The sequence below is a fragment of the Mytilus californianus genome, unplaced genomic scaffold (genome assembly GCF_021869535.1).
Source record: "Mytilus californianus isolate M0D057914Y unplaced genomic scaffold, xbMytCali1.0.p SCAF_13, whole genome shotgun sequence".
NCBI lineage: Eukaryota > Metazoa > Mollusca > Bivalvia > Mytilida > Mytilidae > Mytilus > Mytilus californianus.
The window spans coordinates 5,845,173-5,862,403 of NW_026262615.1; the positions used below are offsets into that span (position 1 = coordinate 5,845,173).

General features: G+C 32.7%; 1 protein-coding gene across 1 annotated transcript; it reads right to left on the minus strand.

Annotated features, from left to right (window-relative positions):
* Positions 1-9,288: 9,288 nt before the first annotated feature.
* Positions 9,289-11,020, minus strand: LOC127723063 (uncharacterized). The gene has a single exon (XM_052229500.1). It carries the CDS (start codon positions 10,887-10,889, stop codon positions 9,369-9,371), a length of 1,521 nt encoding a protein of 506 aa, XP_052085460.1. The 5' UTR covers positions 10,890-11,020; the 3' UTR covers positions 9,289-9,368.
* Positions 11,021-17,231: the final 6,211 nt, after the last annotated feature.

The window sequence follows — 17,231 nt, forward strand, 5'->3', positions numbered from 1 at the left end:
CAAGTGCTCCACGAAACTTCTTTCTAAGTTATTAACATCTATTTCATCAGCAATCCAAGCCGGGTATCAAAGTTGTTTTGAAACTACCTATTCTAGAGGTGGCGTGAATCAGATGTGGATACTTAAAAATTCAAAAGATCTTTTAGAGTATATACAATCAAAGTCTCTTTCATCTTGCAATAGTATTAAAACATTTGACTTTTATATGCTTTATACAAGTATTCCCCATTCCAAACTTAAAGGCAAATTAAAAAAGTAGGTCCAGCTTTGTTTCGTAAAACGAATTACATACGTAGATACAAGTTTCTTGTCTAAGGAGGGATACATCGTACTTTGTAAAAAATCACTCTGATTCAAACAAAAATTCTCTGAAACTGACATTATCAAGGTGCTTTATTTCTTTATTGACAACATATTTATTACGTTCGGAGGACGTGTTTTTCAATAAACAACTGGCATTCCCATGGAAACCAATTGTGCTCCTCTTCTTGTCGACTTTTTACTTTATTCATATGAGCCTGACTTCATACAGGAACTTCTACGGAAAAACGAAAGGAAGTTAGCAGTATCCTTTAACTTTACCTAATAATACTCAGATTTAAGTATTCGATTAACCTGAAGCTGAAAAACAAAGGGAAATCTAATGAAAAAATATTACCTCCTCTGTAAACACTGAAAACTAAATCTTTTCAATGTTTGTCCCATTTTAACAAGGACGCTATCAATTATAAACTGACGAGAAAACGTTCTGGCAAATAATAAGAATAAAAATTAATTGAAATAAAAACAAAATTTCCAGTTAATGTTATCATTTCCCTCCTTATATACTACAAGTACAGCAGGCTGTCGGGGCTATGTGTGATATAAGTTTGAAGTGTTGCTATGCGAATAAATTCCTGGAGTACCAACTTCATTTTATTTCCTGGCTGCATACCTCTCTGGAACATGCCAAATATCCGTATAGGTATACAGATAGATCAGAGAAGTGCAAGTCAGCAAATATTATCACTTTCGAAATCAAGATACTAAGCAAATTCAAACGGACCTTATCCCGATGTAAACATGTGAATAGATTAAGAAGACCGTAAATATATATATACAGAAACAAGACGACCTTTTCTTAAAATTTTATGGAAAACAGCAAAACTCTTATATAAATATTTATCTTTAATGTTTTAACCTGCACAGACACGACTTTTAAAGTGGTATATTCACAAAATAACAACATTTATATATTGAATGTTCACGTAACAAGAACAGACCAGTGAAAAATATGTATACTTTGGGATTGTAGCATGCTAAGGACTAGTTGGAACACTCCGAAAATTGGTGACCTGAAAGATCTTTAGATTTTGTATGTATATGATTTTTTCCATTTCTTTTTTATTTATTTGTTTTTTATAAATGCAGCAAAGATTAACATGTTTTTATATTTTCATTCTCACAAGCTTTTCCTGTAATTATCTCGATAAATAATGAACATAAGATAAAACATTGTGTATTTGTATGTATATTTCTAAAAACCCAGTTTAACAAATATTTTTTTTTTTGTTGTTTACAAACAAACTATTCATTAGTTTCGTCACCGGTATTTTCTTTTGTTCTCAGTCATCGGTTTAGCCATTTGGATGTGGAAAAAAAACCACACGATATAACATGCTCACAAGAATGTTGACAACTGTCAAGCTCATTCAATTCGTAGTTCCAGAGAAAAATGTGACTGAAATCTCATATTTAGTCATTTTGTGTAAAAATATGTAAGTATTCGCTAGATTAAAAGTTTAGTTTATCGATGTTCAAATCTCGTATTTCAATTGGAAAGAGACAAGACGAGAAAACTAAGAGAGTCATGATAGGGGAACTTAATTTCTGTATTCTTTAAATTTAATGTTTTATGTCAAGTTTCTTTATCTTTAAAAATAACGCTTATTCTGTCAAATTCTGGTGGAAAGGATTTTACTTACAATATTCTGTAAATAGATGATTTCTTAATCTGTACATTGTTCATTTCTGAAATCAGTATTATATCACTTAAGTCTTTTCTTTTTCACAATTATGCTTTATTTTTTTGCATTTGATTATTCTCTAATCTTTTCTTTTTTTCTAAGTTTTCTCTTTTCGTTATTTTTCTGGCCTTTTTCTCTATTCTGTTAACCCCATCTGGTCCCTCAAAAAACAAAAAAAACTGAGGGACAAAAGATGGCAAATGTTTGGATACAACTATAACCATTGCAGCGTTTTGAGTTTATTTGTCCCAATTTTGAAAAGAAATACCCATGGAAAACTTTATATAAATACCTTTTGTTTCATTTTCTGATCTTAATATGCTTAATGTAAGTTTTGGTAGTCGTCTCATGGACAAATTTTAATCATAATAATGTTTTGAAAATAAAACGAAAAATAAATCAGTATGCAAATTGATTTTGATTGCTAGTATTAATGCACTTTCATCACTATTGGCTATATGGTAATGGTCAGCTTTTATAAGTTGAGGAAGCCAAAGTGCTCGGAAAGAACCACCCGACCTTCGGCAGGAAAGTTAACAATCCTAGTCAATTAAGATTGGAGTCAAACTCACCTGCCACGTGCAGTTTCGAACTCACAACCTCGGTGCTGACATTCTAGTGATACAGTAGATGAACTACTTAGTCCACTAAGCCACCGAAGCCCCTTAAATTGGTATGAAGCAAATGTGATGTGGGAATACATCAATGAGACACAATTCAAGATCAAAAGTCAACAAATGACGTCTACAGGACAACACAAAGTATAGAAAAAAGAAAATAGTCAGGTGACTATACAATTTGTCCAGCTCTACATCGTCCTAAGTCTTGCACAACTCGAAAGGTACCACTGGTGGAGCAGGATTTTCTTCCTTTTCTCATGTTTTTTAGATGGGGTTTGTTTTGCTAAGTTTGTTATTCAATGTAGTTTTTTGTAGACTGTTTGTCTTTTTGTCGTTTTTCTTTTAATTATAGTATTGTCTGTTTTTCTATGACGTGTTCTTCCGTACAACTTATGCCTTTTTAATATGTAAAAGTCAATATTGTTAGCAGAAACAAACAAAGATCTGTCAAAAAGACCCAATGTTTTGTTATCACACCAGATACAACAAATACACGGGTCCCACTGAGTTATGCAGTGAATCATTTAGAAATAACAAATACATGCATTTAATTTTTGGGTGTGTTTTAATTTTTGGCTATGTTTCATTAGCCCTTTGATATAATTTGTAGAGCCTCGTTTACACCAGAGACAGTTTCCTGATGAAGGTAAATCCAGAAAAGCGCTTCTGACGCATGAAATTATTAATATGTTGATTTCATTTTTTCCAAGTTATTCTTTATCATAAATATTACGATGGATGTCACTGGTGGAGCAGATAATGCTGGTTCTTTCGAAGGACCTGATCTTACTCCCTCCTGTGTTTGGTGGTGATTCTGATGTGTTTTTTCTTTGTTTGTTTTTAAATGTGATGATTTATCGACTGTTGTTTATCTGATTTTTTATTTTATTTTGTAGTTTCTTGGGATCAGGGGTCTATTTTTAACGTTTTTCTCTTTTGTCTGTGTGTGTATGCGGGGGGAGGGGTACTATGTCCAGATGAAATGTTTATTCATGTAAGTGTAGAACTATGACCCGTTATAAATTGTTCTTCATTGCCAAAGCATATTCCATACACTGGTATACCTGGTAAATTCAATGTTTATAACAAAATCATCTATTATACATATTCCTTGTCCAGGAGACGATACCGCAGCTTAGAATTAAACACATCAATATCCTCAGTTGTACCTGGAAGGGCCAATTCTGATAGCAAACTTTGTCCATCACTGCTGTATTTCACTATTTTCTTCTTCTCACGAATTGTAAAAAGTAGAAGGTTATGTATAAATATACCAGACGTAGAGCCCGCACCATACACACGTCGATAACTTGTAGAATGTTAATATTTCCAGTGCGGAAGCTTACTTTTTCTATCTCAAGGTTATCACTCCAAGAAGTTTCAGAAAATTCATCAACTTTAATGCTTCCAAAGGTTTGGGCATTCCTGATAAAATCTGCAATAGGAGAGGAAGAACTGAAAACAACTGAAACATTCTTGTTCAAGTTCCGAGATTTTAGGTTCGATTTTATTAATTTCCATCAGGCATTGCTGTTCGGATCCGTGTTCTAGAATACTGTCTATCACTGCTTTCCATTTTTTGACGGCGCATCTGTAAGAAGAAAGAATATCTACTTCGTCTTTTAATTCTATTCCATCCTGCTTCTTGGTTGAGGTCAACTCGACTATTGTGGTTTCTTCTATTCTGTCTAAATGCTTTGAAATTTCCGTTTTTATATCAGCCACTCTTCTCTTATTCTCTTCTGTTGAATTTTCAACATCAGCTAAATTTTTATTTCGTTCATCAATAACTTCACTGAACTGAATAACGTGCTCTCTAAGTCTCTGTGATATACCAGACGCTTTCGTTGACTGTTTGATACCGGATGCGGCTTTTTGTATTAAAGTGACATTTACGGTGTGAAAGTGAAGCACATGACGTGCAACAAGGCTGAGAATGATCCAAACAATAAAATTCGACGATCTTCTCTGAATGCTCTTCACAGCTTTGTATCTCACATACTTCGAAAGGTGTACCCCCGGACTGCATTTCTTGAATGTTGAAAAGATTATGCCTTGCTAACATCTTAAAATTTTTGTGATATTTCTCGCATTGGTCACAGAAAGCCTCCTCACAAATCGTACACCAAGATTTTGCTTTTTTGCTTTCTTTGTTTAATAGACACAAATCGCATATTTTTCTGCCTTTTGTATTGATCGTTTATCTAACATTGATGTAACAAAATGATTGGTTGGGAGCGACGGCGCCAATAATTCTGGCCTTTCAAATGTTTCTCCTACTGATACAATTTTTCGACACACAGGACATTTGAATTCCTCGGTTATCTTTCATTTACCGCAAGTGACACAATGTAGGTGTTAATACACGATTCACAGAAGGTGTGAAGACATGGTAGATATTTCGGAACTTTGAATATTTCCAAACAAAACGTGCAAGTTGACAAATCATCGAAATGATCAGTATCCTTAGTGGGTGTCGCCATTCTAAAAAATAAACTTTGACCGTTAATATTTCCGTGTGTGTGTGTAGATATAGTTGTTGATTTACAGTGCATTTACCTTGTTGCCACAGGTTTTAAATAAACAGTCACTAAAAGATACCATCGATCTGTAGAAAAAAATGTTTTAATAATTTTTACATTATGAAAGATAACATCTAGTGTCAAACTTTAGACATCCTTTTTGCAGTTAACACATGTAACATCAATACAAAGTTTGAAGCTTAAGTAATTAAGACTTTAATTAATTTGAAAAACTAATATGAAATTATATGACACATTGACAGACACTTTTTTCAGGACCAAGAGACGGTATCTGTAGCCAAATTTTAGAAATATTTGTTTATTTCCTTTAGTTTCCTTTCATTGCTGATTGCAGTTTACATGTAAATACAGTGTGGCAATATATATAAACGAGAACGTGGTAATCCTGCTGTTTATTTCAGATTCAGCGTATTACGTTAAATGTAGAGGTCTCTATCCCGCCAGCTCGCCAACCAATCCCCTAAACTATCTATTATAAATGTTTTGTATTGACCATTCATTTGACACATAATGTTCAGATATTTTTGTTAATGTACAATCGGCGGATTAATAAGTACTTGTATGAAAATATTACAGCTAGTACATGTATTCTGTGAATAGTTATCTACTTTTAGCCTCTTTTGGGGTGATACTTAATATTTATAGATATTTTGATTTGTTAACCGGCTGGTTTTAAAATATGATAGCAATGTTTCATCTCACAAAAAAACAGCTTGAGAATCTTACTAATATAAATACAGTTAGATTGCAGTCAAATTAGATTTTCAGGAACACTCAAAGTAAAGGGAGATGCAGGACAAAATATACATTACATAGCGTAAGCTGTCAGGAATCAAGGCACATAAATGATAACATTATGACAAACCAGAGAGTTTATGTATTTCGCTACAGTAACATATATTTTGTCAAATCGAATGTCGTTTACATATCTTAATTGCAAATGAAAACCAAAACCTTTTGAAATATTCCTACAATCAAGTACCTTAAGTAATTAACTCTGGAACGGTAAAAGTGAAAACTACGAAAATCAAATTTCATCTGTCTTCAGTGATCTTAAACATTCCATTCAATTAATTTCAAGAAGAGGTTCTCTATTTCTCATCTTAAAAAAAAACCCAAAAAATAAACATAAAATTGGTACTCCATTTAATATCCAGAAACCACAAAATCTTGAATATTTCCTAAAATCAAATCCCAAAACTCCCGAACAGTAAAAACGACAAAAATCAAACTTAATCTGTATTTAGTGGTCCAACACATTCCAGTAAAATGTCAGTTCATTTCAAAAAGCGGCTCTCTAATTTTAATCTGGAAACCAAAATATTTTAAATTTTTCAAACAATCAAGAACCATAACTCTGGAAAAGTAAAAACACAGAAAATGGATACAGCTCACATTTTGTGTCTTCACAAAAAATCTGCAGTCCTTGAATTTCCACTCTCTACATTTAGACAAGCTTTTTAACTTATGATACAAAAAGTAAAACTATTGTTACGGTCATAAATCACCTTTAAATTGTAGCCAACAAAAGACACAAATCAATAATAAAATTTAACAAGATTTATTATACACAAGTTTACAAGAACTATTATAATAATTGAAATGTCAATTTAACTGTTAAAATATATGTCCGATCCTTTTGTCCTTTCTTTATCGGGAATTCTTCTGTTCACAGAATATTATGTCCAATAAGTCACAATCTAGTATGATGTAGTTTACGTAAATAAAAAGTGTCAATCCAACTGAGAGAACTTCTGAGAATACCAGTTTATTAATGTCTAATCTGAAAGTCTAACTTTAGTGTCTGTATATATATAGTTTTCACGGAAATCTCTAGAACACTTTCGAAGGGAAACTCCTAGAAAATTGTAGAACGGAATCTTCTAGAATACGATAGAAGTTTAAATTACACATCGTAGATTATGATCATTCCAGAATCATTATGTAAGTCAAATAGAAAGTTTTAATCATTTCATCAGTATCTATGATTGTTCCAGTGATTTCTAAACTGCACAGTTATAACATTATTATGTTAACAACTATAAATATTATGTAAACATATTATACATATTATAAGGCCACACAAAACAATTCATAACACTATCAATACGCTAACTCAATAACTAGTAGACATTGATCAATCAAGTCGACAGATGGTATTCCTGGTGAAACAAACTAAAGTCACGACCACTACTTAGTATTTTTTTTTAATTTTTTGTTATATTTCAACGAGCCAAAGTTGTATACAAAATTTTACCAAAATCTAAGACATATCACATTTACTGTTCCTTGACCTTAACTAATATGTCAGGATAAAAGACAGTATAGAATTTGCTGTCTTAAGACACCACTTATTATCTCGCTACCAGGATGAACACTTTGTACGCCAGACGCGCCAGTGACGCTCAAATAGAAAAAAGTAAATGAGGCCAAATAAAGTACGAGTTGAAGAGCATTTAGGACCGAAAATTCCGTTTTTGCCAAATACAACTAAGGTAATTTTTCCTGGGGTAGGACATCCTTAGTATTTTGTAGCATTCGAAGTTTTGTAAACAATTTATTTATAATTGTGACCATATTAATGATAATGCAATTCAACACAGAAATGCTGACTGTAAAACATAAATCTTTAAATGTGAGGGACAGGAATTACAGGAAATATGAATAAGATGTTTCCATCAATCTTATCCGTGAAAGAATGGATATGGATTTTTCCACGAATGGTAACACGACGGGTGCCACATGTGGAGAGGATCTACTTACCATTCCGGAGAACTTTAGATCGCCCCAAGTTTTTGGTGGGGTTCGTGTTGCTTAGTCTTTAGTTTTCTGTGTTGTGTTTTGTGTACTATTGTTTGTCTGTTGGTCTTTTTCTCTTTTAAGCCATGGCTTTGTCAATTTATTTTAAACTTATGAGTTTGAATATTCCTCTGGTATCTTTCGCCTCTCTTCTACAGTTGATGCTTAATGTGATATCCGAAGGAGGAAAATGTTATTTTAACGTTTATGCGATCTTTGTGGCGTCAAAAACATAATAAAAGTAATGGTAAAATACAAATTGATTTTGTGGTTATTCTCCCAAGAAAAGTCGATTAAATTATTTTAATTAATGCTATAGATCTTGATTTTGTGTCCCGAAAATGTTACTATGTTCGGGGTTTTGTTTTGTTGTAATTGGAATGAGTAATATTAGTACTCTCCAAAATTCAATTTACAAATATGTTTGATGTTATACTTTATCGATACAATACAGTTTATATTAAGCGCCTCGGTGGTCTCGTAGTAGCTTGCTTATCTCCAGTCCGCGAAGTTTGTGGTTTTCAAAGACGGTTCAAAGGAAACACTTATTTACTAACAATTTTCTGCTTGTCCGCTAAGTACACGGTATTTAGGAATTAGACCAAAGACTGGTTGACTACAAGAGAAATGTCTCCATATACACTGGAATTTCTTCTCGTGTACTGTTATCTTCGAACTATATAGCTGGCTAGAAATCCGTACAGGGGTAAATTCAGTAAATAAATATACGTCATCAGGGACCGCCCATTTTGGGGAGAACTTTCTGTATAACACTGAAGTCATGTGCTCTTTTGATTGGTAGATAATGAGTTTCTATTGTTGCAAAAGATGGGGCTACATTTGTACTTTAATGAATGATAATTGAAAGCTTCTGATTTCTAAAGGTATGAATTTAATTCAAGACATAGATTTGCATTAAAGTCAATGGGAAATTTGTTACTGAATTTATCCCTACAGAGTGTCAGTCTAATACTGGACGCACCAAATGAAAAAAGTGATATTTTCTTTATTTTACAGCACTGTGTCAATACCACTACTGGTGTACTTTAAGCTTCGATGGGTTTTATTATCCCAAGAGTCAGTGATTTTGGCACTGCTATGATTTATTACATACATTCCTTAAATTTTCGTTAGTACATTTTGAAATACTCAAGTATTTATACATCATTGGCTTTCAATTTATAGGTTTGAACGCTTATAATGAAGTTATATTTTATTGTTATTTCTTCTCTACGGTATGTAAACTTATGTCGCTCCTCAGGTATTTTTTCATGTCGAAGCGTGTTTTCCTCAATCATATATTAACAAAATTAAGACAAATGAATATCAAATTTAGTTTTATAATTTAGACAAAAACAATAAGTCGACAAATATTATATAGAAAACTATATGAACTGATGTCAAGCAATTTCACATAGTGTTGCCTTGCCAGAATTCACGCATGTAACAAGAAATTTGTTGCTACCCGGTACAAAATGTAATGTCCATGGAACCTCAACTCCTATGGTTGACGCCGGAATTATTCTTATTAATTGCCCCTCTTTCGTTATTTGATGGATGTTTTTAGAAATATATGCAGCTATGTATATATTGCCTACAAGATCTTTTCCAATCCCTCTTGGACCTTGAAGTTGGTCGTTTGTATAAGTAAACTTTGTCGTATTACCAACAGCATAAGTGACTGATGTATTACTGTCACCATAAATATAATCTTGCTGCTCTGATGATAAAACAAAGTACGATTGACCACTAGTCTTTATTTGGTTAACTGTTTGTCCCGATAAATAGTTGATCCATGTCAGTGTTGAACTATGACTAGTTATAAATTCTTCTTCATTGACAAAGCACAATCCATACACTTTAACCCCGGGTAATTTCAACGTTTGTAACAATGTCATCTTATCACCATCCACTATACATACTCTCAGCACGGGGGAAGATACTGCAACTTTCAACTCTTTAATCCTAGCAATGTCCTCAGGTGCACCTGGAAGTGCCAATTCTGATAGTAAGCTTGTTCCATCGCTGTTGTATTTTACGACTTTGTTACTTTGACGAATTGTAAAAAGTAGATAATCATCTATACATATTCCACTAGTAGTACCTCCGCCATCACAAACGTTGATTACTTGTAGAATGTTGATATTTCCAGTGCGGAAGTCGACTTTTTCTATCTCAAGGTAACCACTCAAAGAACTAACAGAGGATTTATCAACTTTAATGTCTCCAAAGGTCTGGGTAATCTTGATAAAATCTGCAATAGAAGGGGAAGGACTGAAAACAACTGATACACTCTTTATATTTTTCACCAAATCTTCAATTTCTTGTTCAAGTTCTGATATTTTAGGTTCAATTTTTTTAATTTCCATCAGGCATTGCTGCTCGGATCCGTGTTCTAGAACACTGTCTATCACTGCTTTCCATTTTTTAACGGCGCTTCTCTGAGAAGAACAGATATCTACTTCGTCTTTTAATTCTATTCCAACTTGCTTCTTGGTTGAGGTCAACTCGGCTATCAGGGTTTCCTCTATTCGATCTACATGCTTTGAAATTTCCATTTTTATATCAGTCACTCTCGTCTTAATCTCTTCTGTTGAATTCTCAACATCAGCTAAATTTTTATTTCGATCCTCAATAATTTCACCTAACTGAATAACGTGCTCTCTTAGTTTTTGTGATAAACCAGACGCTTTCGTTGACCGTTTGATACCGGAAGCGGCTTTTTGAATTGAAGTGACATTTTCACATTTACGGTGTGAAAGTGTAGCGCATGACGTGCAACAAGGTTGAGAATGATCCAAACAATAAAATTCGACTATCTTCCCTGTATGCTCTTCACAGCTTTGTGTCTCACATACTTCGAAAAGTGTACTGCCTGGCTGCATTTCCTGAATGTTGAGAAGTTTATGCCTTGCTAACATCTTAAAGTTTTTGTGATATTTCTCGCATTGGTCACAGAAGGCCTCCTCACAAATCGTACATCAGCTTTTCGCTTTTGTACTTTCCCTGTTTAATAGACACGAATCGCACATTTTTTCTGCCTTTTGTATTGCACGTTTATCCAACATAGATGTTACAAAATGATTGGCTGGGAGCGATGGCGCCCATAATTCTGGCCTTTCCAATGTTTCTCTTATTGGTACCATTTTTCGACATACAGGACATGTGAATTCCTTGGATATCTTTTCCTTTCCCGCAAGTGACACAATGTAGGTGTTAATACACGATTCACAGAAGGTGTGAAGACAAGGTAGATACTTCGGAACTTTGAATGTTTCCAAACAAATCGTGCATGTTAACAAATCATCGAAATGATCAGTATCCTTAGTGGGTGTCGCCATTATCAAAATAAACTGTGATCGCTAATACTTCCTTGTGTGAGTGTAGACATAGTTATTGATTTACAGTGTATTTCCCTAGTTACAATAGTTAGATTAGATAAACAGCATCTAAAAAGATACCATCGGCAAATTTTGTTTTTAAAGGGGCAGTAGCTACGAGATATCAAAAAAATTAAAATATGATCAAATAAAATTTTATGTTAGTGAAATAATTATTCGCTTTTAGCAGCAAGTTTGGTTCAATTTTGCCAAAGTAAGCTAAGAAACATCGCTGATGAATAAGTGAATAATTCGACCTCATTGCATCCGTATTCATGTAACCTTCAATTAAACCCCTTAGCCAGAGATGGGTTACGCATGAATTAAGCGTGTCCAGTTATTAAAAGGAAAAGAATGTCAACATTGAAAGTGAAACCAGGGTAAACCATTTGATTGACTGATTCGATCCACAAAAACTCATTCTTATACGGGTAAAAACGATGATTAACATATATTTTTAACCTATAATACTAAACCAATTGCAAACTGAGCTAGAAAATCCGATTGCACGAGTTCGCTATCTATTTATATCTATATTTATTTTTATATCGGGTTAAATGACCGTCGTCAGTCTTCGGAGGTCACCTCGATGGTTAATTAGATGGTGTCTAGACTAAAATACACACGAAATGCTGGTACATAATATCGAGCCAATGCATTGTAAATTGTTTATTTTAAACTTCTCATAAATTGGATACACGTTTTAGTATGTTATAAATCAAATATGAGAATTTGAGTCAAATCAATGAACTTGACAGCTGGTGACCCTTTTAAAGTACAAAAGTTCTTATGAAAGGAGATTTACAAGCCAAATTCCCTATTTTAATTGTCAATGTTGCATTTCATCTGAACATTTGTGTGTATTTAAGTTGGGTTTTTTTTTTTTTTTCTTTTTTCTTTTGCTGTATTTTCTTTACTATTTTCATTATTTTTAAATTATTTTTTCCATTCTTTCTTCGTTATGTTATTATTTATTCATTCTTGTTCCATATCATTGTTACATAGCATTCTACGTTTATTAGATTGTTAATTGGAGTTATTACTGTAAGGAACCATATCAGTATAAGCTATGTACAGCCTGTTTCTGAATCCTAATAGTATAGTGTGTTTTTGTATTATGATAAATGTGTGATGATGACGAATAAAAATGTTTAAACAAACAATGCTTTATATAAGTTTCTTAAAGCACCATCTAAGAATATTAAACAAGGAATTACTGATATTCTTCAGAGAGCGAGTAAATACGACCGACAACTCATATAAACTATCGTTCTACCCAAAACTTGCAGAAGACTACACTACAAAAGTCAAAAAGTCTGAAAAGACCAGTTTTTGTCTGAATTTGCATGAATTTTTACTCGACATTCTTAATTTGTCTGAATAATTTTTAAAAATTCTTGACATAGTATGAATTTGTCTAATAAGGTTCTTGATTTTTCTTGACAAGTGTCTTGACAGTATGAACATTGTCTTAAAATTTCTCGACACTTCCTGTATCATCTGATAAGAGTCTGGATTAGTCTCGACCAATTCTTGACTGTCTTAAATTTGTCTCGATCTGTCTTGACATATTCTTGACATTCTTAATAATGTCTGAATATGTCTCGACATATTCTTGACATTCTAAATAATGTCTGAATATGTCTCGACACATTCTTGACAGTCTTAAATATGTCTTGACACTATCTCAACAGTATAAATTTCGCCTGAAATGTGAACAGACTTATTCTGCACTGTTTATGACATTCTATTGCTGTTATATACTCCTTTTTATTATGGCTAAACTAAACTTTGAAGAATCAAGGAATAATTTGGTATAGTAAGATACCCTTTTGGTGCAACTAAGTTGGAATACCCTGAATAATCCCCCATGTAGTTTAATTTTGATTTATTTTTATTAAACATTTAAGTAATTGTTTTCACTTGGAATATAAGTCGAAGGTATTGACAAACAGCATTTAGATTTTTGCCGTTTGCAAAACTGCCAGTCAAATTTGCTTTACTAAAATAGGTGTCTTGTATCTCTTTTGGACCCCACAATTCATCTTTTGGGTTTGTGTGGCTAAAAAAAAAAGGGGGGGGGGCTTTCGTTTAGGTCAAAGAATTTGTTCCCATCTTGATTCAAAAACCTTATTCATTTTTATTTCTATAGAAATCATTGATAGGACCCATTATAAATACATTTTTTTTATTATTCCTGTAGTAGATAATAATTTTCTTTTAATCTTTGGGAATTTTTCAATTTGTTTTTATGTTAAAATAATTAACTTCATAGTTTTGATGAAGAAAATCCATTTCAATTCAATTTTTTTTCATCAAAATGATGATTTTCATTTTCATCTATCAACAAACTTTTTAAATTGTAGTGGCATGGTCGGTCAACTGATAAGTTGTATGGCTGATTACAGGTAAAGCAATAACTTCTATTTGACAGTTGCGTGTACTCTGGGGTGTGGAATACCTTAATTTTATGGGGAACATCCTGTCCATGTGTAATACTTAATATATTCCAACAGATGACATTACACAAATTTTTCTTCTGTTAAATGAATGATTTGTATATCATCATAATTTGCTATTTATATAAACCACATTTTGGTATAATAATTATTTACCATATCGACATTGAATATTATGAATGTAGAATGAAATATGTCTACAGTATGATTGGTTTGAATCATTTAATTTATAAGATTTAGGAATCAAAATTTGTAATTATTTAAAAACCCACACTGAAATTGTTTTATATCAACACACCCACATTTGAATTATTTTATACTTTAGATTTCATAGCCATATTTGCATTTGTAAAAATATGTATATACCCAAATTTTCAATTATTTTACATGCCCAACTTTTTTTTTTGTTGTTGTAAAGAAGTGTAACTTGAAACAACAGTATATCATATAAAGAGAAATAAAGATTAAAGTTAAATCATGAATATTGGTCATGATTTGTAAAACTCAGAACTGTCAAGTAAATTTAAGACACGATTCAAAATGTTCAGAATATGTCAAGCCATACTGAGAAAAAATAAGAATGTCGAGAATATGTTGAGAAATTTCAAGACAGTATTCAAATGTCAAGAATTTGTCAAGAAATTTTAAGACCATATTCAGAATGTCGAGAATATGTCGAGTAAATTTCATACAAATTTAATATAAATGAGAATTTGTCAAGAAAAATTAAGACACAAGTCATACTTTTGGAGAATGTCGAGTAAAAGTTCATGCAAATTAAGACAAAAACTGGTCTTTTCAGACTTTTAGACTTTTGTAGTGCTAATTCTGACTCATTATTTTAAATTGTTTTAATCCTTTTATTGTTCAAGGCTCTTAAACTTCGATATTGATTTGACCTTCCAATTGTTTGATTAAAATGCCACTGGCGAACTTAATTATAAGTCTGACCAGTTTCTTTGATAATTTTAACGATGACTGGACCTATGCCACGGCTGGGGGACGCTTCATCCCAAATGGTTTCACCAGCATAGTACAGTTTGTGCTGACATAAATTATCATTGATACGGTCAATTTTTGTAAATGTAATGTTCATTAAAAGCAAAATTCATTCGAAAAGCATTCGAAACACAAACCGTGTTTTACCCACAACGCATAGATGGCCTAAGCCATATTCGACAGAACTTAATGGAAACTTGACACCTCACGTTTGTAACTTATTTGGCTTTCCAACTGTTTGATTCGACGCCACTGGTGAGTCTTATGTGGACGAAATGCACTTCTGACGTACTAATTAAAATCAAGCCATTGCTTTTCTCGTTTGCATTGTTTCTCATTTTGTCATATATATGTAGAACTCGGAGTTGCGATGGGGACGCTGGAGTTTGGTGTCACGCTGAAGTGCGATGATCTTCGCCGAAGTGTGATGGTTCTTTCGCTGATGGTCTATATGACGCTTGAAAGCTAGCTTAAAATCTACAGATGTGCAACTATTATGAGAAGTAGATTTTTTTATAAGTTAGTATATTAATTTGCATTCATCATTGTCCATAAATCATTTATGGCATTTAGGTATCGATGATATGTAGGTGTATAGTTGAAATAATATAATCGTAAAAACAATTATCATCAGCAATAATTCTGTTTACCATGCAAATTATGATTATGCGATAATCGTATGATGTTTGAATATATTCTGTAAGTTCCCTGCTAATATTGTAGTTTCATCTATACCTTTAATGTGCATGTCCTTAAACGGTGTTTGCAACACTTGAAATACAAAAAAAATTATTTCATACTATGAATGTTCTTAGTTGCAGTTTCATACTAAATGAGAGATCGTTCTATTTCATTTTGCTGCATACTCTCAATGATTTACTTATAAACCTGAAAATCTGCTTCTAACAAACAAATTAACTTCTACATCGACATGTGAACATGAAAAGCATTGAAAATATAGTTTATGTAATATATCGCACTTCAGCGTTACCACCAATTAAAAAATTCAACAAACGCATGAATGGTCATCGAAGTGACTACACCTGCAAGCCCGACCTCCCCGTAAGTCGTCATATGAGATCACCTGGGCACGCCCAAGCTGATCTCAAAAACCTTACCATCACAATCATAGACCACAACGAGGGTTGGTCAAGGGCCGACAGACTTGCTCGGGAAAGGTTTTGGATATTAAAGAAAGCTAAGGACAGTTTCCCCAGAGGGCATAAATGAAAAAAACATAGAATGTTTCACTCATTTTCCCTACCATCACTCATTTTCCTGCCATCACTTATTTTCCTGCCATCACTTGTTTCCAGTAACTCCGGCTTCTGTACTAGACTCCTACATTTTTAAGGAATTTTTTAATATTAATTGTTTTAATTACAGGGCTCTATTCATTTGGGGTGGATGTAAAAGTACGCAGTCACGTTCAATTATTTTTCTTATCATGATCAAACTGCTATTTATTTGGGGTGTTTAAATACGCAGCCACTGTTTGAATAACTCTACCGGCGTTGTCAAATTTGAAATATTATACAAGCTTAGATCGGTTAGTGCTGTTTATTGGGAATGTATTTCCACGCAGTTGTTGTAACATCTTAACTGTCGTCACCTTTAGAATTTTAGAATTGTGCAAGCTCATATCGCAAATTATTACTATTTTTATTTTAGGTATGTCGTTGCGCCGGGTTTGGAAATTTTAGAATTGTACTAGCGTCTCTATGATGTTCTGGTAAAACTGTTTTTTTTTTGTATAGAATTCAAGATTGCTATAGTTTTATAATCATAATAGGTTGATAAGAATCATTTTACATCGTGATCATACTGATGAAGGATATCTGTTATCCGAAATATTTATAGTTACATTTGTTCATTTTATTGTTATTTTTGGTGAAGTTGTACCCTTTTAGACTGGTTATATATTATATTTTATAGTGTACTGTATCATAATTATATGATCCATCGCCCAGTAAGATTTATCGTTGGCTATTATTCAGTCATTTTATATATATAAAAGAAGGCTATTTGTTAAGCCGAAATGTTTGTCAACACGATTTAATAACAACATCTTCGTATAATACCATCTTATATTAGTATCGTTGTGCAAATCTCTAGACTTATATTATTTTTTCCTTATCTGCACAGTATCGTCTATTCTAGACGATCCGGTACTTAGTAAATTTGCTGGTTGGTCCTTTTTATAAACTTCTATATATATGATTAGATATACTTTTTTTAAAACCCAGAATAAATTGTTGCGTTCGAAGAGCTGTGATTGATTTACCTTCAGTTTGAAGTTGATCTCTCAGCCCAAAACATTGAATGCAAAAGAAGTATACATGTATAGATTATTGAATATTTTAAAAAGCTATATGATCAAAAATGACGTAAGATGAATAGCCAATTTCACCTATGGACAATAATG